Here is a 26,135-nt window from a genome sequence, read left to right as displayed (position 1 = left end):
TACATAATTTAGTTTAATCCACTTAATTTTTTTTTAATTCAATAACTCCAAAACACAGCAGTGAAATGCGGCATGAGGTCGCCATTTATTCTTAGTGAGGACGTTAACGTGGTTAACTGCAAATTTTTTAATATTTATAATAAACTCTCTTGTTGGTCGTGTGTGTGTGTCAAGAGAGAACACTATGCATATACATACACTTTATCTTATTGGCAAGTAGATATGTTGCGTCTTTTTTTTTTTGGTAAGTACATTCTGTTCATGTACAATATACACCTTCAAAAATAGAATTTTGTTGAGTCCCCCCCCACCCCCCCTGCCATCAAAGATTCACATACGATTGTTAAAAGAGCATTGCGGTCGCTGTCACGTGACGGCGCAGAAGGCACGTCCATGAGTTGACGCGTGGTACGACGGTGAATGCGGACGGAGACTGGAGCGGCTGTTCGAGGAGAAGCGCCACCGCTCCCTGTTCTCGGCTGCGCGGCGCCGAGGCAGAGTGAGGAAATCTCCAGGCCACATTTGAAATGAGCGGATGACGATACGGACGAGAAGACCGATAAGGCTCGGTAACCTAGCATAACGTGACCAAACCTGCCCCCCTTATGAAAAGAAAAGGATTTCCTTGATATCCCGCTTGAGACCCACGCCGGCTACTTTGGACAGACTAGTAAGACAATTTAGCGCACTAGAACAAGTATTTCTATTGAACCTTTTGCCTATTCAGTTTGTGGGAAAAAAAATATCTACAAATGGACATTTAAGAGCATACATTGGCAAGAAAACTTTTGCCTGCTTAGTTTGTGGAAAAAGTGTCAAGGAAGAATACTGAAGTGAACTGAGGAGCTTCATGAAGACAATGAAAGAGATTTGTTGCCATCTTGGTGCCAAGGGATTAAGTTAAGGTGAATTGAAGGGCCTCATTTGAACAAAAGTAGTGCCACCATCTTCTGGCGAGGAACTATGTTAATAAGCTTGAGTTCGACAAAAGTATTGCTGCCAGCACCATCTTGTGGCATATCTGTGCCAAATAACTATTTGGAAGTGAGTTGAGGAGCTTCATTAAGACAAAAATAGTGCTTTGCCACCACCCAGTAGCATTTGGGGATCTAGGAATGTATGTTAAAGTCAGTTTAGCAGCTTCGTTTAGACAAAAAATAGTACTTTGCTACAAGCAATTATTGAAACAGGTAAGTATAAACTTTTTACGGGATGACGTAAACTCAGTGAATTTTATGTCAACTAGTCCAGTTACGCCGTACTAGTATACAACAACTGCTCTAATGGTGCGGACAAAAAGTGTACCAGTACATAGATCTCAAGCTGGATATTAAATAAATCCTCAAGCAACTTGATGGAAAGCGGTTAGTGCAATGAAAAAAATTATCACGCTAATCAACCAAGTAAAACGACGCGTCTTAACAGTAAGTTTACCATTACTGCATGGCATTTCTGCACACTAGTAGGACAACTACATGTTACAAGAGAGGCAAAACCTCTGAGCGGGCATTCTGGAGCTACCAGTAAATTAAGTCACGGAATGAATTCAAGGTAACGCAGTACTCCATTTTTTCGTTTTTGCCTGAAAATACCTTGTAACACCACCAAGTTCCTCAAGGAGGCAACAGTGAGCCATGGACCAAATATCTTCTTTTTGTGTGCTTCTCTTTGTTTTAGTGTTTCAAGTGTGAACAATAGTGTTACAATGTTGCACATTTTTCTTGGTGGAGTTAGTGTTAGCATGTGGCTGGAGGAATTAGGGCACTCTTGAGCTGCTCAAGTGAAGCAAGGTGAACTATGCTACGCTAAGCTAACGGGCAGCTATATCAGGCTTCTCGTTACCTTTGGCAACCTCCTGGCGGCGGAGTCAATGGTACGCGCAAGGCATTTAGTCATATGGTACATTAATTTGAAACAAGAAAGACAACATACACGAGTCACAAAAGGTTTGGGATATTGCGCTTTGGAATGAAAGTTCAGGATGAGCCTAAAGTGCAGGGGAACTTAATTTGACCTTCTGTAAATTTTTAAATGCACATGTCCAAATGTTTCAGTACTTTTTGCACCGCGTGCTGTTCTCTACTCAGAAGGGGAATGGCAAAATTCGCAACGGGGCATCCTGAAATTTCTTTTCAATGCTCAACATTCCCTAAACGTTGCGACCGGTGTGTAATATGCACTTGAGAAATGAATGTTTCAGCGACATTCCTGAATGGACAATAACTTCGACCAGTCAGACGAGGCTCGCAAATGCCACATGAATGTGAGAGGACACGGGTTTTGACTTAAAGGCAGTTTTGGCGAGGTTAGAGTCCAATCGTCAGCCAATCGCCGGAATGTCTGACGTTTGGCACACGACTTTCTCTGCTAACTCTACAAACAATCGAGTCTTGCTTTAGTTTACAAAAAGAAAAAAAAAAGAGAGAGACGAAAATAGGGGTTGGCTTTGATATTACAAACTGGCTGGGTTTGGTAGGTGGGGATTTGGCGCCGCTCGGTGGTCGGGGTGAGCATCACAGTGGTTGGAGAGTTGGACCTGAGGGCCAAAAAGCTCTCTCCCCGATTTTCTCTCTTTCTTAGTTTTTGTTGTACTGTGGTGGCGGTGTCTCATTGTCGGCGTCGCGGTGAGTCTGGCGAAGAAAATGGTCAGGCATCAGGGGTCCTACGGCAGAAGAGGGTCACTTTGCATATGCATAACCTCTCTTGTGACATCAGGACTCACATGGCATCAAGGCGAGTCTCATCTGAAGCTCTTCTGCTGCTGCATCAGACCGACGTTCTCATAAACTCGCGAGTTGTCCTCACGCATCCTGGCACACGAAATATGCAAGGACACGCCAGTCAGCAACCGCCGGGGAGGAGGAAGGCCCAGAAGGAAGTCAGACTTACTCTGTGCAGGTGGGCGTGGGCAGCGGCGTGTAAGGAGGAAGCGGACTCTGCTCGCCACCCGTTAGGTCCGACAGAGAATATTTGATGTTGGTGTACTCACGACCTTTAATCTTACTTTTCTGGAAAAGACAGTTATAAAAATAAATAAATAAACAAACACATGTAGCAGACACTTGATCATACATTCTACCAACGAGATGATTAATAAGTAGCGTTGTTAGCATGCAGCTGAAAAAAGGGTTCATCTCTTGCGTTGATCTGTTTCATATTCAATTGTTATGCACAGCACATTCTTGCAGCTGCATTGGCTCTTCAAATTGATATACAAGTAAAGTTGAAGTGAATTGATTTGGGGATCACAAGCTGTATTTTAGAACTGTGTCTAGAGGGCGCCAGTGAGTCAGCTATGTGTCGCACAGTACAAGAAGAAGGCAGGACCTGCTCCTCCACGATGCGCCTCTGCAGCGTTTCGATGTAGTGTTGCACGGCCATGTAGATGAAGCGGTACTGGGCTTCCGTCTGAACCATTCCGGAGCGCTGGGAACGGACCATCTGAATGCTCTTGGGAACGTCGATGTCGCAGTCCACACCTGGAACACACACGCACAAAAGTCACACGTGTGCGAGCACGCGCGCACTCACATGCGCGCACTCACACGCGCACATGCACACACACCTTTTTCTCTGATGACGTCGATGAGAATGTCGATGACGATGAAGGTTCCCGTCCGTCCGATCCCTGCACTGCCGACACAAGCGTAGCCGGTTAGCATGCGTGCCTGGCGGCGCCACCTATGTTAAATGATGCATACCTGCAGTGTACAGCAATGGGTCCGGCATCCAGGATGCTCTCCTGCTTCAGGTTCACCTCCTCCAAGAAGTCCAGAACACCGCCAGGGTCCGTGGGGACACCGTGGTCGGGCCAGGCCCTGAAGTGGTACTGCCAAACAGTGCGCTCTGTGTTGCCCTGAAGACAAAAACAAATAAAATTAAATAAAAATAACCCAAACAAAACAAGATTCAACCTGTCAGTTTGAAAGGATGAAGGCAGAAGAAGAATGAAAGATTACCTGTCCCACTTTGGAGAGTTTGAGTTCTCTGAGGATGTAGTCATGTGCCGCCGTCTCACGGACGTTACGAACGCGCATGGCACCGTATTCCTTCAGAGCCGACACGTCGGGCCAGTACTTCACACATTTACTCTGTCAACACACAAAGTGAGCACAGCAAAAATGTTCAAAACAAGAATTTAAGAGGATAGGGAAAATGGAAACCAAAATTCTAATTCAAATAAAATGGTATTAAAAAATGTACAATTTCAAATGATTCCAATAGGAAAAAAAAAACCCAATACACTTAAACAAAAATGTAATTCTAAATAAATAGTATGAACAACATTTTCAACAATAATTCTAATAATTAATCTAAAAAAAGTTAAAAAGTAAAAATTAAATTTCAAATACAATAATAAAAATATAAAAGTACAATTTCAAAGGAAACAGTCACAATAAAGAGTAACAAAAATCAATATGAAGAGAAAATTCAAATTCAAAAAAATAAAGGAGAGCAAAAATTTAGAGGTTAGTTAAAAAAAAACTAGAAAATCAAATTAAATAGGGAGGAAAAAAACATTTGAATAAAACACTAAAAATAGAAAATTTTTATTTTGAAAGGAAACAGTCCGAATCAAAAAACAAAACAAAACAAATATTGGCACAAATACAAAAGGCGTCGAAGTAAAAACGTCCAAATTGAAATGAATTGCTGAAAATTTCCTTGGCCGTGTCATAAAAAGTGTTGAAAAATAAAAAACCCAGGTGTTCACCTTCCCCCTTTCCACCTCCTTGGTGGTCATGACGATGACTCGTGAATTCTCTTGGAACACCATCCTCCAAAAGTCGCTGATTGTGTTCTGCAGGCAGCCCTGCGTTGCGATGTACGACTTCCTCAGCCTGGCGCTGTTGCACTTGTTGTCCTGCTCGGGCTGAATGCGACAAAGCCCAAAAAAAAAAATCACTGGGGCTAACGTGAACGACGGCAACGTGAGCGACGGAGTGAGGAGGAAGGAGGGTCGTTTACCAGGCTAGGGGATACTACCATGATGATGTTGGCGTTGATGTAGTCGGAGCCCGCTTCGTTGGAGTCCCCGTCGGTCAGCACCACCCGCGTGTGGTCGACTGCACGCAGGAAACAAAAACAAAGGTCAGGTTTAAGGAGCAAGTGACTGGAGGCACTCCCAAGTGTGGATGGCTTTGGCACCATACTGCCTCACACAGGTCAGGGTTGGTACTACAACACATACACTTGCCCCTTTTTTTTCTAGTAATGTTTCTGCTCTTTGCTGACATGTACACAAAATGGGTCATCGTGAAGCCCATTAAATCCAAGAGGGCGCCCGTGACTCTTACTTACAAGGCAGAATGTTCTTGTATCGGTTCTTGTTCTTGTTCTCGGCCCTCTGGCCCTCCTTGCGGCTGTACAGCAGCTTGCACTCCTGCTGCTGTAAAGTCTGCGTGGAAGCAAAACCATTTGGGGCGAGATCTTTGGACATTCACAGAATCCTCAAAATGTTGAGATAAGGGATGAAAATCAGTGAAAGCCTCACCTCAAACTCCTCCCAAAAGCCTTGCTTGACTTTGTCCGTGGCCTCCGCCAGCTTGCTCAGTTCCCGTACCCGACTTTCGATTTCAGCTGCGTTGATGCGAGTGGTGTTGAGGGGCTGCGAAAAGGGGTGGAAACGTGAGAAATGACAAAGAAAATGCAAGTAGAGAGCAAGAGAATTGAATGAATACGCAAACAAAGCTACCTGTGGTTTGTTTGCTACCACAAACCACAGCTACCACAGCAAACTGTGGCCTCCCCTCCGTCAGGAGACATATATATGCAACCTGTCATTTAAAGTCGGTATTTTTTCCATCAAAAATGAAAACAGCTAAAATCATTCCAATTTTAAAAGTGGAAAAAGACAATTCTTTACAAATTATAGACTTATATCACCGTTACCACAATTTTCAAAAAAATTAGAAAAAATATTTTCTCGCAGACTCGAAAACTTCATAGATAAACACATGCTATTAAGTGAAAATCAATATGACTTTAGAGAAAAACGGACCACCTTAATGGAAGCAATGGAGTTGGTGGAAGCAATAGCGACTAATATAGATAATAAAGAATACACGGTCAGGATTTTTCTACATCTAAAAAAAGCTTTTGATACTATAGACCATACTATATTATTGAATAAAATAGAGAGGTATGGTATCAGGGGCACAGCATATAAATGGATTGAAAGTTATTTAGAAAACAGATATCAGTATGTGCAGTTCAAAAACAAAACATCTAACTTACTGAAGATTATCCATGGAGTGCCTAAGGGGTCAGTGATTGGACCAAAACTATTCATTTTATATATAAATGATATCTGTAGTGTGTCAAAACAATTCAAATGCGTCCTATTCGCCGATGACGCAACCTTTTACTGCTCTGGAAAAAATATGCAACAACTCCTGAAAACTGTGGAAAATAAATTGACAAAATTAAAAAACTGGTTCGATAGAAATAAACTATTTTTAAATTGAACAAAAACTAAGTTCATTGTTTTTGGCACGAGACCAATCAAAGATCAAGTTAAAATAAAGATAAATTCAATTGAAATAGAACGATTATTGTGTGTACTATATATGCTCAATAAACAAACAAACAAAACCTGCTTGAGCTGCAACACTGTGCCGAGAGTCTCCACCATGGGGTTCTTCTTGTAGTGCTCAACCAGGTCGGTGAGGGAGTCAAACTTCTCGCCACCGCCCACGTCGTACTTCAGGTCGTGCTGAAGAAGGAGTACGCAAAAATCAAACTTCAAAATAAAAGTACGTAATCTCCGTTCGTTAGGCAGAATCGCTTGTGACGAGCGCAAAGTGCGAAACCGCATCAGTGCGCGTATCGCTTTCAGAAAAACCACATGACCCACAAAGCAGATGTTTCACACAGGGGTCGGTGCAGGGTGTGGAACTTGCGGCACATCTGCAATTTGTGTTGAATGGAGGAGAGGAGACTTTGTGTAACCGTTTTTGGATCCCTATTGTCACTTTGTGTCCATTTGTGAATACCATTCCGTATTTTGCTCCGACAACACCAAATAAGGTAAATGTTCTTTCGAGGCTCACCTGGCATCGGATCATGACGTGCGTGACTTTGGGCTTGCTGTCGCTGCTGTCCGTCTTGTCATCGCCCGTGCGCACAGACAGCACGAAGTCTCCGGGGTGACTCTGGCTCTCCCGCACCAGGAAGCTGCCGTTCTTGCCTTTCTCCGTCAGAAGCTTTTCCGCCTCGCGGCCCGACAGGTGCCCGTGGAACCATCTGCCGAGACAATGCCAACAACGATCATCGATATTTTCAATTCTGGTGACATTCAAGATTCCAAAATACAGACTTTTACTGTCAACACTAACACAACCTGAGAGTGTTAATAAAATAAGTCAAATCAAGCTTTATGGTCAAATCAGCGGGAAACGCAAGTAAAAGCGTGGTGTATTTTCACTGGCGGCGGCAATACTTCATCACCAAGCAGCTGAACTCAGGTCCACTTGGATTTGTGCATGTGGCTCTTGCACGGGACAGATTAGCCAAAAATGTTTTGGCTGTACAGGTTGCTTTTTTTTTTTTGATGGCCGATTAAAAAAAACAAAACAAACAAAAAAAAACTCACATCGGTGGAAAACTCCCTTATTTATCAAGGCAAATTATTTAATCGCATACCTAATAAAGTGTCCAGTTGGTCGAAGGCGGTCAAAACGTATATCGGTGTTTGTGTGTTGGGCTCACCTCTCTGACGTCGGGTCGGCGCAGTTGAGCGGATACTTGAGCTCTATGACGTCGCCGTTTTTCTCCTTGAGCTGCCCGTGGTGCTCCATGTAGTACTGCACCAGCTCGGCCAGAGTGGCAAACTTCTCGCCGCCATACAGGTCGTAGTAGTCGCCCGTGTTCTGGATCTTGATGTGGGTGACGGCGCCATTCCGCCTGCGTGGGGAGCACATTTGGTCAGGGATGGGAGAAAAGTGAGAGGATGGTATCGGTATTGGGCCGACACTGGCCTGATTTCAACCTTTCGAATACTCCCGAAGGCTGCCGATACTGGTGGCCGATAGCAGTCACTAGCACCCTCTTGTGGACGTTCTACTATCAGTCCTAGTTTAGACAAAAGGCCCTTTTTTGTTGTTCTCAACAAAACTATCAGTTTCTAAGCGAGTATACACAGATCATTTTTGGCATAGCATTACATCCCAAACAATTACACATTTGTGGCTTGACAATTATAGTCGGCCACTTGAGGATAACCTTTACTACTACTTGGCTTGTGCGGAAAACAAGCTTGATATTCCTGATGTGAGACGTGACAAAATTTCACGCAGTCCGTGGCTGTCAGACTGGTTTGGTGAATAAAACAGTGATGGCACCAAGCTGCATTCAATTAGAATGTAAATATGAAACACTGTGTCTTTTTTTTGTTGTTGTTGCTGAAACAGCTGCTGAGTCACTGTCACTGTGCTGCTGTGTCATCTGGAAAAAAAAAACAGCGGCAAGAAAAGGAGAACTTGCAACCGTTGTGTTCAAATGTGACTCGCCGTTAGTGTTACCACGGATCGGCAGGGGACCCGGATGAACGACTCTGCAACCAAAATCGGCGACCAAAATAAAAACAACTATTGAATATTCTGATAATAGTCGTCTCACTCAATGGGGTCATTATCATTTGGAGTCAAGCCAGTCGTCTGGATGGTTTAAAAACGCTGACACTCACCTCTTAGCTTGAACACGTCCCAATTTTGTAACGGACTGTTACTGTACTCGGATGACACTGTTACACACCTACTATTACAATATGGTAATATGGTGTCACAGGACTGTGCCAAATCCCCACTCACCGCACTGACAGGGTGAAATCTCCAGGGTTACTCTTGCTGGGTCTTGCCAAAAAGCTGCCGTCCACACCGCGAGTCAGCAGCAGATTCTCCGCTTCCACGCCCGTGATGTTGGGGTGGAACCACCTGTAGAAACAAACACAAGTGTGTTATCAGCTGTGGGCTTGGAGTGCAGTCAAACATCAGAACGTTTCTCGGTGTGATTCCGAGACAGTTTTTAATTCTCACTGGGTGAACGAGTAATGACCGCTTTGAAGTTATTTTAGAACGTTATTTTTAATCCCAAACCACTGACCTGCATGCATTAGTTGAACAGGTTTTGTTTTGAAGGTGGCCAGCGCCACTCGCTGGCGGCAGAGCATTAACAATCGCTGTGGCAGATGCCTTGACTTCACTTTGTGTGTGGAGGCTGGCATGACCGCGGTGGCGTTGAGGTGATGGCCATTTTCGGGGCCCATTACTGACAGCTATCAGTTTGAGGCACATTTTGATCCGCCTCACAGATGGGAGGAGGCATCCCATCACACAGAGATGATAAGATAAGAAACGAAAACCTTTATTTGTCTCACAACGGAGACATTCGCAATTAACAGAAAATTTTGGAGGGAAGAAAGTAGAAAAACATTAAGTATTTGTATGCACAAAATAAATGACTTAATTAGGTTTATTTTACGATGTCGTCCACACAGTTGGGCTTTTATGAAACGCCAGTACTGTATTACGCTCGCACTGGTTATCCCAAGTCGTTTTGGACCTTGCCTCGTTGAAGGGCGCTTTTCTTCTTGCACATAAAGGCGCTCACAGTTGCTCTGTGGTTAATGTTGCCACATAACACTGACATCATGAGCCTCCCTTGGACTTGAGAGTAGCGAACAAGAACGTCTCGGGAGCAATAAGAAAGCCTTGACTGTTTGTATTGCATTGTTTATTTACGATGTTGGGGTTGTGGGTAGCGAATATGAAGTCACCGGTGTAAGCTAACGTTACACGGTGAGCTACCAGCTCCTTCTCACACACAAACGTCAGGGACACTGCCTCCAAACCTCTTTTGTGGAGTTAAAGTTAAGATAGCCGGGCTAACACCAACGCCGGACGTTAATTTCCAGCGGAGCGCTTACCTCCGAGATGTCATTTTTTTCCGCTCCTCACTTCCTTCCCCACTTGGCAGCTAACAGTAGCTTTCCAAGAGCTAGGTGGCAAACCTTCACGACCGTTTTCCCTCCAGTCACCGGGAAAGATGTTCATCGGCTCATATCCGGCCTATACGCGTGCCGAAATCACGGCATCGACAAAAAAAAGTCGGAGCAAGTACGACATAAAAAGTGTTTTTAGGCCCGCTCGGGAGACTTCAGCACAAATCGATTGTTGGACGTCACCAAACCTGCGACAAACCAAAGGATACGTTGGATTTAATACCATGGGGCGTCCGTTCAGAGTGTGACACCACCAGTTTTTGTTGAATCAAAAATTCCCTAAATACCGGGGCAACGAGATAACAAAATGAAAGACTCCTCCCGAAGTCCCACTACGCGCATGCGTGGAAAAAAAGTTACTACAGTACTGTATGTTTTACAAGTAGAGCATCATGTGAATGATACGCGTTTGTCAGTTTCGACGAACAAAATACAACGTTTAGATCCTCATTTGTTCCTTGAATTCGGGCAGAATGAAAAACTGGGTTCCATTTCAACACCGCTATGTGTACAAAAACACAGCGTTCAAATGTTTAATAATTAAGGATGGGTGGTATTTCACCCCCCCCCCCCCCATCGCGATTAACCCATGGACGGTAAAACACAGAACTAGCGACTCTCAGTCTCGACTCAAAAGAAGAGCATATGAAAGACTCAGTTTCGTAGAAAACGTTATTGTATGTTTTACAATCTGTGTTGAGATTCAAAATCCACGTATTATACATGGATTGAGAAAAACAATTGACACAAAAGAAAAGTGAATAAGCAGTCATAGGGGGTACTGTGTTTAATTTGATTTATCCATCAATTTTTCCCATTTTTTATGCTTACAAGGGTCGCAAGGGGTGCTGGAGCCGATGCCAGCCGTCTGGCCCGGGGGGGGGGGGGGGGGGGGGACATGCAAACTCACAAAGGGAGGCCGGAGTCGGAATCGAACCCTGCACATCTGCACAGTGAGGTCGCCACGCCTCCCACTGGTCTCCCGATTCAGTTTAAAATATTGGAAAACACCACGTTGGGTTTATTTTGTTCAAGAGTTTTTATGCAATGTCCTTCGTGACCTCCTGACAAAGTGTATTAATGAAGTTATGTTATTATGGTAATTTATAACATATTTGCACCACTCACCCTTATGGTATATTGTAGAACGGCAGGTTGCGAGTCTTTTACACATCGCGCTTTCTCTGGTATGACCCTCGCGACACGCCGTTTAAGCCGTACGTGGCAATCACACGATCGCCGCCGTTTGGCACTTTGGGCTTCTCCTCTCCGGCACTAAATCAGCCACACGAAACTGCACTCCAGAAAGGGAGATCGTGGACCGAGGATAGTATTTACTTGCAATTATATATTTTCGTTATTTCCCCCTCCTAAAGTCCAGGAACAATGTTCACCACGTGGGAAATGGTATTCCTGCTGGCCGTCCTGTCCGCCACAGCGTCCGGCTACTTCGTTAGCATCGACGCCCAAGCCGACGAGTGCTTCTATGAGCGGGTCAACTCCGGCACCAAGATGGGCCTAATGTTCGAGGTCGCCGAGGGAGGCTTCTTGGATATCGATGTGGAGGTAAGACGCCCGATGGAGCGAGCTGGCGCCGAACGTTCGCGACGAAGCAACGCGAATCTGCAGCAAAGGAGGATAAGGCCTAGCGGTGCTGTCATGTCAGTGTAGTCTCTTAGTATTAGCAGCGGTGCAGCTAATTCAGCGCCGCTTTGGTGAAACTTGTTTTTCATGTTTCGATTCTTCAACAAAGTCAGCGTTCATATTTTTTCAAGTTGTTAATCATTATCAGCCCGATATATGCGGTGTTTGGATGATAGGCTTCGGTTTTGACGTGCTAGCGATCTTTTGACCAAGTTATTGTATCGTTGTGTAAATGGTTTTCATTTCACTTTTTGAAAGTGCACATGCGGGGGTTTGTTCCCTAATGTTTGTTAGAATCAAATCTGGATGTTTTTCTTGTTGATGAAAAATTTGCAGGTTTCCATATGTTTCCCAGCAACACAGACGAATTTGTACTTGTGAAATACATGTGTTTGTTGATAAGGAAATAACAAAGATTCTAAAATTGCTTATTTCCGGCTTGTTTATTCAATAGCCGGATGTTTCCGTATGTTGGAAATTTGTTTTCCAACCTTTTTCCCCATGAAAAAGCACACGACCACCTGAAAATGTTCAAAATGAAAAAAAAGACTACACATCGACGATATAAAGTCGTTCTCATCAAAGTGTCTTGAATAGGATTCAAATAAACCCACTTTTGAAATTGTTAATGTTTCAACTCGGTGTGAAACTTGGGCCTGTTTGGATGAACACAGTACTGATATGGTTGCAGGAAAAAGAAAGGCACACATGAAGCTCTTCCTCAACATCTATTAGTATCTTTGGAATTTTCAGAGCAAACAGGCTTGAAAAGCTGTATTGCCTCACGCAAGAGACAATGCTTGAGCTAACAGTCGTAGCCTTCTTTTGACGTGCACTCCTAGTTGGGGCTTTGTCAGGGTCCAGATAAGAGTTTGCATTTCGACTCTTCAAAACCTTACCATCACTTGTCAGCATATGGCCTTGTTAACCACACTGTCACAGTCCCAGCCATCTAATGCACCACTAATTAACTTGTTTTATAATTACAAAGCATTTACTTAGATGCTGTCACATACTGTTTTAGAATAGTATTACATAGTTATGTTGCCAATGACTTGGCAGCACAGACGCTGGACCTCGGTACGTTATTTGTGGATAATTATTTTCTAAAAATATTTTTGATGCAGTTTCGATGAATTTAGATCATTTCCCAGGGCACACTCTACAATATCTCACGGCACCGTGGTGCGGTACTGGATATTGCTATTACATCATGCAATTAATTATGTTGAAATGTGAATAACAAGGGCAGCCCGGTAGTCCAGTGGTTAGCACGTCGGCTTCACAGTGCAGAGGTACCGGGTTCGATTCTAGCTCTGGCCTCCCTGTGTGGAGTTTGCATGTTCTCCCCGGGCCTGCGTGGGTTTTCTCCGGGTGCTCCGGTTTCCTCCCACATTCCAAAAACATGCGTGGCAGGCTGATTGGACGCTCTAAATTGTCCCTAGGTGTGAATGTGAGCGTGGATGCTTGTTCGTCTCTGTGTGCCCTGTGATTGGCTGGCAACCGATTCAGGGTGTCCCCCGCCTACTGCCCGAAGACAGCTGGGATAGGCTCCAGCACCCCCCGCGACCCTAGTGAGGATCAAGCGGCTTGGAAGATGAATGAATGAATGTGAATAACAAGGTATTTCAGGTATGTGGTGTCTCGATATGAACAGTAGGGGGCACTGTTCAACGGAGCACATACAGTAGATGTGACTTGGGCCATTGCCAACCTTAAATACATACTCCCAAAGTGCAAAGACACGGTAGGTTGACACTATAATTACTATATTCCTATCTGACACGGTAGGTTGACACTATAATTACTATATTCCTATCTGCCATTTCGTGACGTCACTGACTTGGTGATGCATAGCTACACTCATCCTCTAAATACATGAATAACAAATGACTTTTGAGCTGTAGTTGGACACTTCCTGTAGCTTACATTGAGCAACTGTTAACTTCTACCCCAGCCAAAAGCCACCCAGACCTCTTATGTGCATCAGCTTGAAATTGACCACGCTGTTGCAATAGCATGCTAAAGGCATAACATGGCAACAAAGCACTTAAAACTGAGAGCATCATAAAGCATCAACACCATGCATATAGTATTTACTCAATCATGAATCCATGTTACATAATCAAATGGTATTGTGGCTGTTCCGCTCAATTCTTTAACATAAACTACTTCACTTGAGGCTCATCATTAGTGAGCATAACTAGCCGAAAATAACATTGCTAGCACAAACAAATGTGACATCACTCAGGGTCCAACAAAGTACGCACGGGACTTGTTGTTATGCATGCCACAGTTTTTGTCCGGAATTATTGTGAATGGCATCACTGCTTCCAGATAACCGGTCCCGACGGCAAGCAGATCTATAAGGGCGACCGGGAGTCGAGTGGCAAGTACTCGGTGGCAGCCCACATGGACGGCACCTACAAGTTCTGCTTCAGCAACAAAATGTCCACTATGACGCCCAAGATCGTCATGTTCACCATTGACATTGGCGAGGCGCCCAAAGGCCAGGATATGGAGACGGAAGGTGACTGAGCCCCATCTTTGCTTTTGCTCCCCCCCCACCCTCCCCTCCCACCCACAAAATGCAGCTCTTTTCGTTTCACTCTCCCTGATTGTGTTTGTTTTTGTTTCACCATCTTGTGGACGCTCTTATCTCCAGGCGGCACATGGGATGGTAGGCGGATAGAATGTGGACTTTTGGTGTACTCGCTAACCCAGTGATTTCCAACCAATGTGCCGTGGCACGTTATCGTTGTGCCAAAGTTAATCTAGTTTTGAACAAACAAAATATGTAAACTATTTGCTTTGGCGCAGTCAAAGTTGGGAAGTACTCCTCTAACCAGAGTTGTGCGTTGTGAAAAGCCACTAATAGTGCACATTGCTGTGTGTGAGGGATTGGAGTGGTTTGACTCATCGCACTGTGAAAACACTGCTTGAAAAAAGTACCGTCAGCCCCCACCAAGCCGTCCGGAGTGCTTTCATTGGTGCTTTGGATTTCAGAGGTTGACGCTTGCCTTGTTTCTGGGCACTCGTGGAGGAAAACGGTGGTGTGCATGTCGTATGCCCCGTTGTGTTGGGGATCTATGGTGTGCGTGCGTGTGTGTGTCTGTGTTTACTTATTTATTTGTTCATGGCAGCGCATCAAAACAAGCTGGAGGAGATGATCAACGAGCTGGCAGTGGCCATGACAGCAGTCAAGCACGAGCAGGAATACATGGAGGTCCGCGAGAGGATACACAGAGCCAGTGAGTGCCCACAAAATATGGCAAACAGCTTAAAGTTTCTTCTTAAAGAAATTGTTATCTGCCAAATCTGCTTTGCCAGTGACACCTGGAAACTTATTTTTAAAAATGCGACTTACAGACATGTCTTTTTCTGCTTTCCCTGTCTAGTCAATGACAACACGAACAGCCGAGTGGTGCTGTGGTCCTTCTTCGAGGCCCTCGTCCTGGTGGCCATGACGCTGGGACAAATTTACTACCTGAAGAGGTTTTTCGAAGTGCGGCGGGTGGTGTAGTGGAACGGCGGCGTGAACATTCGTCCTTCTTGAGACAATTCTTTACACTCTGCAAAGCAGACTGGCAATTTTCACCACTTAAGATTTTCTTTGTTAGGTTGTACAAAACGGCTGCAAGATTAAGGTGGTTCACTTTTTATCAGATTTTTTTTTTTTTTGGTTTTGTCTTATTTAAAAGGTTATCACCCTCCCTCCGATGTGGTTACATTAATTTGCCAGTACTGTTTTGTGACACCAACTGAGCGTTTTAAATCAGACAGAAGGTGCTGGGAATGAAAGCTTGGAGACCATTGGAGTTGGCGTGTGATGATTTGATCTGTTCTGCGGCTGCTTTAAGGGTGTTGTAAAAGGTCAAACGGTCCTTTTCAATTGGCAATTTTTCTAGCATATAGTTGAATCGGGGGGCGGGGAGTTGCGGCATTGTTTGGGGGGTATCCTGATCTACTGACTGCTGTGTGTTTTTTTTGGGGGGGGGGTGGATTTTAAATTGTACTTATGTTGATATGAATTTGGACTCTTGTTGTTTTGGAGCATTTTTGCTGAGATGTCATCTTTGTTGCGCTCAACTCACGATCCTGTTTTAGTTGGTGTTCTTTCAACTCTTTTACAAAACTTCCAAAGTCGCAGTTAGTCTCTCCACCTTGGCGGCTGCGTCCTGTGCGTCACATCTCAACTGGAAATGCTCCCAGTTTTTTGTATTCCCCAAAAAATAAAAAATAAACAACCTCTGTTGTTTGCTCAGGCAGAAAAACTCCTCTGCACTCAGTCTCCCCTTTTCAGACTCCGACACTGATGCATCCATCTGTACAAATGTAGAATGGTTGTTGAAAATAAGCCCCAGGTTTCATAATAAAGAAATTCTAAACCATGACTGGCAGCACATTTTTTATACTGAAAAAAAACCTTATACTTTCAAATGTCCCACAAATACACAAAATCTACGAACTAAATATAGTCTGATAAAATAATATAAATTTACAATTAAAAGAAATGTCATAGTCCATCATGTTTAACCGGACGTTGGTCATTAATTTAAGTACCGTTGTGTATCAATGTAATGTTTTTGAATACCTAATTTTTTTTAATTTTTATTATTGCATTCCAATTCATTTCATCCCATTTAACTGTCGTGGATATTAGTTTAGGAAATCATTTGTAACTTTTCATTGTGGTGTAACGTTAAATTCTTTGTTAACATAAAAGTTGTCTTTTTGCCACACGGAACGTAATCATTGACGCAACCCGGAAGTGTTAGCATGTGGCAAGGTTAGCTTTAGAATGGTTGTGACGGCTACTTCTTTTTGAGCTATTTGCATGGAAAATGTTGTGACCTTAAAAATTAATATTTTTTTTTGAAAATACGCTTTTCCTCACGCTCATGTTCCCACTTGAGAGTGGAGGCGTCGGCGCAACCCAAGTCGGGGAGGAACGGTGGGTTTAATACAGTGGTAGTTATTTTCCAGATTAATTCAGGCAGTATTTTGAATTGATATGAATTGGTTTTAAATCACCACCGTTTACACAATTTCCTCACTCGCATGTTTCCCCCCGACGCAACGCGCAACCCGGAAGTGTTAGTGGCGTAGTTTAGCGTCGGCTAACGTCTACAGCCCTCGCTTGCCACTTTTTCCAGCATGGAGAACACGACCGATGGTACGTGGAAAACGTTGGCTGTTAAATTAAACGACAACATATTAGAGACGCTCCGCGAGCTCAAATTCACGCATATGACGCCCGTCCAGGTATGTTCAATGGACGTAAATCGCACGTACAACTTTAATCAGAATAGTACAATACTGTACACCAGTTTGTGTGCGTGTGTCTTTATTTGTTTCCGTCTTCCCTCCAGGCTGCCTGTATCCCACTTTTTATGAGGAACAAGGATGTGGCAGCTGAGGCGGTGAGTGACAAATTTTACTTATTAAAAAAGTCGAAAGGAGCCACCACTTCATCTGTCTGTCTCTTTCTCTCTCCCCCTCTTTCATTTCCCCTCTATCCATATCTATATTCATACAATACAATATATATAATATAGCGCTTTCACAACAGCGGCAGCTGTAACAAAGCGCTTAACAAAACAGTTAACATAAAGTAAAATAATAAACACAACACATAACATATTTCATATATATTGTCTCTTTCTGATTATGTGTGTGTGTGTAGGTGACTGGGAGTGGGAAGACACTGGCGTTCGTCATTCCCATTCTGGAGGTTCTGCTCAGGAGAGAAGAAAAGCTTAAGAAGATGCAGGTGCATGTGTCTGTGTGGTTAATGTTGAAAAATGCTGTAAAATTTACAAGTTATAAACTTTACTGTTAAAGAGCTGTATCTGAAGCGCTAACTCAAATTTTGGGTGAAGTGGAAAAAAAACCTCACTTATGAATACACCTGAATGCCATCACATGTGGGCAAGGGGAGGTCACTATTTTGCATGGATGTACTGAGTCTTACCAACTCAATAAAGAAACTTTTTTTCCTTGTTTTTTAAAAAGTTTTCAATGTGACGTAGGCTTCTATCCTCTTAGGCTAACAATCTGAAAGCTTTCCGACTCTCAATGGAAAATTTCCGGAAAAATTTATCAGTGTGTTCGTTGGTCGCCTATTCACACGCGTTCATGTTGACGTAGGTGGGCGCACTGGTGGTCACGCCCACGCGTGAGCTGGCCGTGCAAATTAACGAAGTGATCGGACGCTTCCTCCAGAAGTTTCCGCAGTTCACGTAAGTAGAGTCACGAGCCAGATGAAACGGGCCAATGGTAGCAAAGCAAGTCTTTCTAACAAGGGTTCCACTCTTGTTTGTTTCCAGGCAGATGTTGATGATTGGTGGCAACAACCCGATGGAGGATGTTGAAAAGTTCAAGGAACGCGGGTAAAGTCAGATGCTCTACCGAAAGTGTCGTGGAAGTGGGATGGGGTTGGGGCTGAACCGTTCTAAAAAAAATTCCCAGACCCCACCGCCCTCCAACAAAGTAGTCTCCATGGACAATTCCAAAGCAGGGAATGGTTGTCGTGTTGCAGGGCTCACATTGTGGTCGCTACGCCTGGCCGCCTGGAGGACATGTTCCGCAGGAAGGGGGACGGTGTGGACCTGGCCGGCTCGGTCAAGAGTCTGGATGTGCTGGTTCTGGACGAGGCCGACAGACTTCTGGACATGGGCTTTGAGAACAGGTAGGGGCCCAGTCTCCACTCACTTGATTGGAGAGAACGCAAATATCTCAGACAACAGGTTAGGCCGCTTTGAGCGACGGCTTGAATTTGCCCGGTGACCAAGGTCTAAACTAATTTATGTCAAATCAAGATGATAATTTCTGATTTCACTCATTGGGCTATGGCCATTAAAGGCACTTGAAAACAACACATCTAGATTTTGGTTTGACTTGGCTTTCCTAATATGCAGTAATTGGTAACTTTTTTTAGAACTAGTGGTGTCGTGATGAGTGAATTCCATGCTAGCATCTTAGAGCTAAGGAACAATGTTGAAATCAGTTGAGGAGCTCCATTTAGACAAAAGTAGTGATTTAGCACAGTCTTGTGGCGAAGGAATTATGATAAATTGAGGGGAAGACTTACTTGGCCAGGCCACAGCCAGGTCTAATGTAAAATACTTTCAATAATGGATTGATTTATTTTTTATTATTAAAAAAGTTATTGATTCATCTGTCAAATATTTTGTTGATTAATCATTAAATTGGAGGGGGGGTTCCATTCCTTGATGTCACATTAACAGTGCAGATAATGCACGAAAGTTATGATTCGATACCCGTTTTCTTTTTCACGCCGCTAAAGCACAAACACTAACAACGGTGTTTTGTCGGCAGTCTGAACGCCATCTTGAGCTTCCTGCCCAAGCAGCGTCGCACGGGCTTGTTCTCGGCCACACAGACGCAGGAACTGGAGAAGCTAGTCCGAGCCGGACTCAGGAACCCGGTCCGCATCGCCGTCAAGGAGAAGGGCACCGCCGACAGCGTCACCTTCAGGACACCCGCCAGGCTATGCAATTACTACACGGTCAGTCAATCAGTCAGTCATCCACCCACACGCCTGCGTCGGATGCTCACGCTTTTTCTGCTTCAGGTATGTCGTGCTGAGGACAAGTTCAACCAGCTGGTGGCGTTTCTACGGCAACACAAACGTCAGAAGCAGCTCGTCTTCTTCAGGTGCCACATTGTCGTCACACGGCGGACACAACGCCATGTCACATTATTCTATTGTTTTTTCTCCATCTTCACTCTCTTCCTTAACTTATTTCTCATCTTCCTCCTCTGGCTCCACTTAATCTTCACCCCTCCTTTTTTTTCTCCCTCTGCCTCCAATCGCTCCTCTTCGTCTCTCCTTTCCTTTTCATGCTGTTGGTCCACCACTTCTTCCTCATCCATTTCTTCTTCATCCTCGTCTCTCTTCTCCTCAGCACGTGCGCCTGCGTGGAGTACTTTGGCCGTGCTTTGGAAACTCTGGTGAAGAAGGTCCCCATCCACTGCATTCACGGCAAGATGAAACACAAGCGCAACAAAATCTTTGCTGACTTTCGAGCCCTCGAAAGGTGAGCGACCGTTCGCTCACGCGTCCGCCGGTGCTCGCCCCCGCCTCATGCTTGGCGTGGGACCCTTGCAGCGGCATCCTGGTGTGCACGGACGTCATGGCGCGTGGCATCGACATCCCCGACGTCCACTGGGTGCTGCAATACGACCCCCCCAGCAGTGCCAAGTGAGTCGCGCTCCTTAGCGTAGAGAGCCCCAACGGCTGTACCACGTGAACACTTTGTGGCCGCGAGCAAGTCAGCGTAATGAGTGCACCTTCTTCCCAGCGCTTTCGTACACCGCTGCGGTCGCACGGCGCGCATTGGTAACCACGGCAACGCCTTGGTCTTCCTGCTGCCAATGGAGGAGTCCTACGTCAACTTCCTGTCCATCAACCAGAAGGTGACCATCAAAAACCAGATGCATTATTTTGTAACATTAACTAACATAGTTGGTAAGAACAAACAATAGTAACGTGAAGAAATAGAATGTAAGAAATTAAACGATATTCATTATAGCTCAATGAGAAATGTGTGCACCTTAGCCTCCAGGGGGCAGTATGATACACATTATTGTACACAGATTTGTTGATGAAACTATAGATGCCTATTTTCACAACCATACAACAAAGCGGCACATCTCCCATGTTGGTGATGCGGTTGGGCCAGATGTGTTTCTCAGCAATCTTTTTGTTGTGTTTCAAAATGCAAAGTATGCTTGTCCCTCATTCCCTTGTGTAGTGTCCGCTGCGGAAAATGCCGGCTGTGAACGACGTGGTGGATGTGTTGCCCAAAGTAAAGGCGCTGGCACAGGAGGACCGTGCCGTCTTCGAAAAGGGCATGAAGGCCTTCGTGTCGTACGTGCAGGCCTACGCCAAGCACGAGTGTAGCCTCATCTTCAGGGTCAAAGGTCAAGTCTTCAACAATCAGCATTCAAAAGTAATTTTCCCTTCATGTTTTTTTTTTTAAACTCTCCCCTTCTCCCTGTAGATTTGGACTTTTCCTCTGTGGCCCGCGGCTTTGCGCTCCTTCGTCTGCCCAAGATGCCGGAACTGCGCGGGAAAAGCTTCCCCGACTTCCAGCCGGTGGCGTTGGACACTGACACCATTCGTTACAAAGACAAACAGCGTGAGAAACTACGGCAGAAGATGCTGGCGGAGCTCAAGTTGAGGCAGCAGGATGACGACAAGACCAGGACCAAGAAAGCCGTCGGGAACCTTGCCTGGTCCAAACAGAAGGCCAAGAAGAACAAACGCAAAAAGAACGCCGCCAAGAGGAAACGGGCGCAGGTAACACAACCTCTTGGAAATTTCACTAGGATTGTTAGCAGAGGTGCAAAAATTACCCGATTATCAAATTCATATATCATCATTTTTGATAATCGCTCACAGATCTAAATTTGTTCAAATCCTCGGAATGTTAACCTCGAAATATTACTTAGAGAATTTAATTTAATTTAAATTTCTCCTCAGTGCTCCGATGACGAGGACCAAGACATTGAGGAGCTCATGAAGGATACTCGTCTGCTCAAGAAACTGAAGAAAGGGCAAATTTGCGAGGGGGACTTTGAGCGACAGATCACCGGTGGGGCGAATCATTAAAGACACTTTCAGATTTATTTTTTCTTTTTATTGATGTTTCATAAATAGAGCTTGATGAGCTCGTCGCTAACCGCCGACGGCGTGAGGACGCCCAGGTCGGTGAAGAGCAGCGTAATGAGCGAGGGCGGCGTGTAGTCCACCAGGGGGTGCTCCTCCAACAGGTTGGATCTACTCTTCAATGTGTCAGCCTTGTACTGACGCACGCACACACACACACACACACAATTTTGTCTCAAGTGAAGCTCATTAACTCACTTCATCCTAGTTCCTTGGTACCCAGATGCAGCACATTGGCTATAAAGAACTACTTTTGTCTAAATAAATGCCCTCAAATTACTTCAACATAGTTCGTTGGGACCAAAATGCTCAGATAGCAGGATGGTACTGCGATGTCTAAATAAAGATCCTCAACTCGCTTCAAGATAGTTCCTTGGCACCAGGGTACTCTAAAATGAGCTCTTGGGCATTCGCATGCACAGATGTGAAAGTCAGTTCATCTCACCTTGAACTGGTCGGGCACATCCTGCTGGTTGAGCGGGTAGAGGCGTACAAACTTGAAGCTCTCGGCCACCACGTAGAACGCTTTGTTGTGGGCTTTGGCGCACGCCGCCATCTGGTAGGTGCCGATCTGCAGGAAAGAGGCACACCAGAGGTGAGATGGACGAATGATGAAAGAAGCAAAAGGCGCGAAGGGCAAGGTGACAAACCTTGTTGATGATGCCGCCGCTCTCCACCACACCTTCGGCGCCCACGATGACCTGATCCACCTTCTCCAAGATGTACCTGACGCGTGAAAATATGAGGCATTTCCCGGGGGAAAGCTTTCATGTCCAACTATCTTATTTTTGTGACAAAATGTAGTTATTTTCAGCCAAATGATGTCATTCGTGTGCCAAAACAACATTTTGTCTTCAATGTTTAATACAAATATTTTGTCAATATTTCATATAAATGGGAATGTTCTGTACCACTTTTTTTAAAAGACTGATACAGTACAAGTACTCGCTCTTTGACTACTCACCACTACTACTAGTACCTTTGCTACATAAAATCATTTTTTGTATCGGTGGCTGGTATCCGCAGTCTCAAATGACTAAAATGCTTCCTCACCCCACTGCGGCGTCCAGGATGATTGTGACAGGAACATTGAGTTTTCTGAGGTGTTCCGCCATCCGTCGCCTTTATTTTGGACAACAATGAGGGGTGAGAAGAAAAAGTGACACGAGGTACGACACTAGCGGTGGTGGCAACTCACCCAGCGCCGTCGGGCTGCGACTCTGTGACAAAGACAGAGAAGCGTTTCTTCTCCGCCGCCGCCTTCTCCAGTACCTTGAGGACCACCCGCGAGTACGAGTGTGTCAGGATTTTCTGTCGCACAATACACAGGTGGGAGTAAGTCAGACAACCTAGATGACGGGCAGAATCCCTGAAATGTCCAAACTAGTAGCGCAATAATAATTAATTCATGACTAATCGGTTGTCAATAACTTTTGATAACTGATTAATCAGATGGTTATTCACATTTTTACATCCGGCACTAGCATAATCCCCAACATTAGACGTCAGTAATGTAGAAGGCCTAAGTGATCAAAAATGAGATTAACATGCAAGTTTGAACATTAATATGACATTTAAAAATATGTAATTTTTTTTAAATTCATAAATTACTATTCATATATTACATTCAATCAATCAATTTCACCCATTATTTTAAAAAAATCTGAGCAGCTTTTATTTTAGTCCCATGAGGTGCAAGGACCCCAACATGGCCAGGGCTGCACGTGTGCTTTAAAGCTAGTTTTTTGGGGGGGTCAGGGGGTGAGACTTACGGCTCCATCCTTGATGAAGGTGTGACACAGCTTGGCCACTTTGCCCCTGGACATGGAGATCTTGTCCACAAACAGCTGCCCGCGCTCCTCCATCACTTTCTTGCAGCGTGACAATTCCTGCCGGCCATCGACGTGGTGACAAGAAAATAACTACATGAGATGCTGCCACATTGCTGAGGTGACCACAGACTTACAGCCGTTCCTGTCCCCCGCCCCAGTTCAGCTGTGTACAATCAAGTGGTGGTATGATGGAGTGAAAGCAAACAGTAATCTATCTATCTCTGTAGAGTGCAATGGTGTGTTTAAAGCAATATTATACAAAGTGCATCTGCCAGTTGATTTGAGCAGGTTGGCGGCCGTCCCACCTGGTGTTCGAGCGACGTGAGGCTGATAAAGCGTAGAAAGAGCTCGCCTCCTGATGATACGGCCACCGACGAGTCCACGCTGGTCAGGCGGTCGGTGGCCCACGTCAGGTTCTCCCTCAGGCCCAGGAGAGTCTCACCTGAATATCACAACGCCATCGATAATCATAGCAGCAGCACCACGAGTGCACAGACACACATGCAGGCGAAGTTGCGTCACCTTCATCTCGCTTGAGAAATTCGAGCAGCGTGCGGATGGCAGCTACCGCCGAAGCCACGTCCGGGTCCTGCTTCAGCTGGCCGCGGAAGTATTCTAACAGCTCTGCGCCACAAACGCACACCATGAATAGGAAAAACACGAGGCAACAGTCAACACAATCAAACAGGAAACTCAATTTGTCTGCACACCTGGGGCACTTCTAAGATGAGAAGTAAAACGACACAAAATCTACATACACACAAATGCACAATACAAAGCGTTGGCACAAACTCAACATGACAGACAGAAAATAACAGTATAGAACAAACACACAAATAACAGCAGACACGCGATACTCCGAGTCTCTCTCTCATCTCTTGTCTTACCTTCTTCATTCATGCTGGCACTCTTCCGTTGTCAGGTGCCAACAGTTTCTCGTCGTTTTGTTTTTAACTTCGACTGTAGTGCAAACTCTTTCAGGTCAAACCAGAAAAGCGGACACTAAATATTTTCTGCATGTGTTCAAGAAACTGATACGCTTTGTTTGGGAAACTTTTGGTTGTCAGTTCAGACAGCTGGGGCAATTTTCTGCGAGTAGACGCGTCGCGTCGAGATGACGTCAGACAACCGGCTTCTTCCTTGAGCAGCAGTTGATTCAAAACAAGTTTTGTGAGAATGCTTGGAATTACCGCCACCTCTTGGACAGGAAAGGTTTCGTAATTTAAGAACAAAATTGATCTTTTAGGAAGAGTAAGTTTGAATTTGAATTTCTAAATGAAAATTCACCCGAATCATCATCTCTCTCAGTGGAATGAATTAGAATGTTGTAGTATGAAATACATTTTGGCCTCCCCCAAAACTCAACAAATTGTCAGCCGCAAACATTTGACATATGAAACGATAGATGTACTGTATATACAAATATAATATGTAGTTTACCTGTAAAACTGTTGCCTAATGTGTTGAGAGTTGAATGCCATAATACAATGCTAATTTCTCAAGCTTACACTGATGTCAAACAAAAGAAAAAAATAATTTGAATGATGACTTTTGTTTAAAAAAATAGTGTGGATCACTTGAATCTCAAGGGATCACAGGCTTACAATACACACGAAGTGCATTTGAAAGTAAGGTCAGGCGGCAAGATCTTCCTTATTTCCCAATAGTTGTGATGAGATTTTAGGCAGTGTGCACTGATTTTTCCAAGATATGCGGCATGGCTCAACATAGGATGGGAAAGATGGAAATAAGTACAGTAATATTATTGGAAGGAAAAAACAATAGACCAATCCGTTAAGACGTCAACATTTAATTTAATCATTTACAATACGTGAGCGTGACAATAAAGGCAGAACATATGACAGGAATCGGGAGAATGAAATGCCAGGGGTCCACTGCATCACCTTCGCAGGGTCTGGTAAAACTTTGGAGTCAGTGTGAAGCACATCGAGTCCGTCTTTGCTGTTGTTTGTTTCAGTGGGTGAATGAGTGGAGTCCAAACGGGCAGGATGATTGATGACAAGCTTCAACTTGAGCCAGTGGAAACGGTCGTCCCAATTATTCTTCCTTGGTCTCGTAGTTATGTTTGATGTGCTTCCATAATTTCTAACAAAAAAAACACAAGATCAGTTTATTGATGAAAAAATTATACACAATTTGATGACTCTAAGTACCCGGTAGATTCAAATTAGCGGCACCGGCCAAGTTAGCTTAGCTAGCACCGAGAAGTACTTCGCCCTCTGCCTATGCAAGGTCAGGATAGAAGCAGAATTTCCGCATCAATAAAGTGTCTTACCCCGCGATTCATTTGCTCAAAGATCGCGTCGCCACCTTGGTCGAATAGTCGCTCGAAAAAGACAGCCCCAACCATGATGGTTATAGCGAAAGTGGACGTTCTCCTGAAGAGGAGATTGTACACGGACTTCGCAAGCGCCATGTCGAGAGTGGAGTTGGTGCGTATGCGCATGCGCGGTGACTCACTACCACCTCAGTCATCGAGAGGGCCCCGGTGAGTGAAGCCAGAAGGCAGCCCAATTTAGTCAATCTCAATTTAGTCATTCCATTAAAATGTATTTAAATTTCGAGATCCAGTACAGTATTAAACGAAATCTAAATCGAACCAGTTAGGTTTCTTGGAAAGTGAAATATTGTAACCAAGGTTACAACATTTAAAGGGACATCGACTGATTAACAAAAGAGTTTACAGGCATTACGTGTTCCTGTTTGAAGATAGGCTACACTATTTGATAGAAATGTTCATCATGATCTTTTTTTTTATTTTTAAGAACGAAAAGTATTTTCTCAAAGTGAAGATGTGTCACATGCTTCTCCTCGCGGCAGTGTTTTGAGGGAGTAAAGCACACTGAGCATAGAAACACATTTCAAAGAGCGCCTCCAACGCCACAACACAATGGACAACCTGTTCTAATCTACAGTAGTCTATGTTTGCCTCTCTCGATAC

General features: G+C 44.4%; 4 protein-coding genes across 7 annotated transcripts; 2 read left to right on the top strand and 2 right to left on the bottom strand.

Moving 5' to 3' along the window:
* Nucleotides 1-61: 61 nt before the first annotated feature.
* Nucleotides 62-10,317, bottom strand: ptpn11a (protein tyrosine phosphatase non-receptor type 11a). Its single transcript, XM_052050670.1, has 16 exons — nucleotides 9,926-10,317; nucleotides 8,811-8,933; nucleotides 7,711-7,905; nucleotides 7,053-7,245; nucleotides 6,596-6,715; nucleotides 5,495-5,608; nucleotides 5,302-5,398; nucleotides 4,969-5,066; nucleotides 4,715-4,873; nucleotides 3,960-4,091; nucleotides 3,702-3,856; nucleotides 3,566-3,633; nucleotides 3,328-3,479; nucleotides 2,890-3,008; nucleotides 2,723-2,810; nucleotides 62-2,662 (listed from the first exon to the last, which is right to left on the bottom strand). The coding sequence occupies exons 1-15, from the start codon at nucleotides 9,937-9,939 to the stop codon at nucleotides 2,741-2,743; spliced, it is 1,809 nt and encodes a 602-aa protein (XP_051906630.1). The 5' UTR covers nucleotides 9,940-10,317; the 3' UTR covers nucleotides 62-2,662; nucleotides 2,723-2,740.
* An 882-nt stretch (nucleotides 10,318-11,199) lies between these two features.
* Nucleotides 11,200-16,038, top strand: tmed2 (transmembrane p24 trafficking protein 2). The gene is made up of 4 exons (XM_052050915.1): nucleotides 11,200-11,566; nucleotides 13,982-14,174; nucleotides 14,788-14,895; nucleotides 15,043-16,038. Exons 1-4 carry the CDS (start codon nucleotides 11,387-11,389, stop codon nucleotides 15,165-15,167), a joined length of 606 nt encoding a protein of 201 aa, XP_051906875.1. The 5' UTR covers nucleotides 11,200-11,386; the 3' UTR covers nucleotides 15,168-16,038.
* A 357-nt stretch (nucleotides 16,039-16,395) lies between these two features.
* Nucleotides 16,396-21,301, top strand: ddx55 (DEAD (Asp-Glu-Ala-Asp) box polypeptide 55). Of its 2 annotated transcripts, none has more exons than XM_052050666.1 (15): nucleotides 16,396-16,598; nucleotides 16,801-16,909; nucleotides 17,017-17,067; nucleotides 17,331-17,417; nucleotides 17,795-17,886; nucleotides 17,974-18,036; nucleotides 18,186-18,335; nucleotides 18,986-19,175; nucleotides 19,242-19,324; nucleotides 19,576-19,707; nucleotides 19,779-19,871; nucleotides 19,972-20,086; nucleotides 20,425-20,593; nucleotides 20,674-20,972; nucleotides 21,156-21,301. In XM_052050666.1, exons 1-15 carry the CDS (start codon nucleotides 16,546-16,548, stop codon nucleotides 21,282-21,284), a joined length of 1,815 nt encoding a protein of 604 aa, XP_051906626.1. In that variant the 5' UTR covers nucleotides 16,396-16,545; the 3' UTR covers nucleotides 21,285-21,301. The 2 variants fall into 2 exon arrangements, with proteins under 2 accessions (XP_051906626.1, XP_051906627.1); XM_052050667.1 differs by having other exon boundaries at nucleotides 16,418-16,598; nucleotides 16,778-16,909.
* Nucleotides 21,298-25,665, bottom strand: LOC127591054 (translation initiation factor eIF-2B subunit alpha-like). Of its 3 annotated transcripts, none has more exons than XM_052050849.1 (9): nucleotides 25,505-25,665; nucleotides 23,696-23,797; nucleotides 23,479-23,615; nucleotides 23,114-23,230; nucleotides 22,540-22,652; nucleotides 22,395-22,463; nucleotides 21,992-22,067; nucleotides 21,787-21,912; nucleotides 21,298-21,478 (listed from the first exon to the last, which is right to left on the bottom strand). In XM_052050849.1, exons 1-9 carry the CDS (start codon nucleotides 25,638-25,640, stop codon nucleotides 21,323-21,325), a joined length of 1,032 nt encoding a protein of 343 aa, XP_051906809.1. In that variant the 5' UTR covers nucleotides 25,641-25,665; the 3' UTR covers nucleotides 21,298-21,322. The 3 variants fall into 3 exon arrangements, with proteins under 3 accessions (XP_051906809.1, XP_051906807.1, XP_051906808.1); XM_052050847.1 differs by lacking the exon at nucleotides 25,505-25,665 and adding an exon at nucleotides 24,061-24,308; XM_052050848.1 differs by lacking the exons at nucleotides 21,298-21,478; nucleotides 21,787-21,912; nucleotides 21,992-22,067; ... (3 more) ...; nucleotides 23,479-23,615; nucleotides 23,696-23,797 and adding an exon at nucleotides 24,968-25,279 and having other exon boundaries at nucleotides 25,470-25,642.
* Between the last annotated feature and the right edge of the window lie 470 nt (nucleotides 25,666-26,135).

The sequence above is a fragment of the Hippocampus zosterae genome, chromosome 18 (genome assembly GCF_025434085.1).
Source record: "Hippocampus zosterae strain Florida chromosome 18, ASM2543408v3, whole genome shotgun sequence".
Classification (NCBI taxonomy): domain Eukaryota; kingdom Metazoa; phylum Chordata; class Actinopteri; order Syngnathiformes; family Syngnathidae; genus Hippocampus; species Hippocampus zosterae.
Note: the sequence above shows the minus strand (reverse complement) of the source record. Positions and strands in the feature narration are given on the sequence as shown.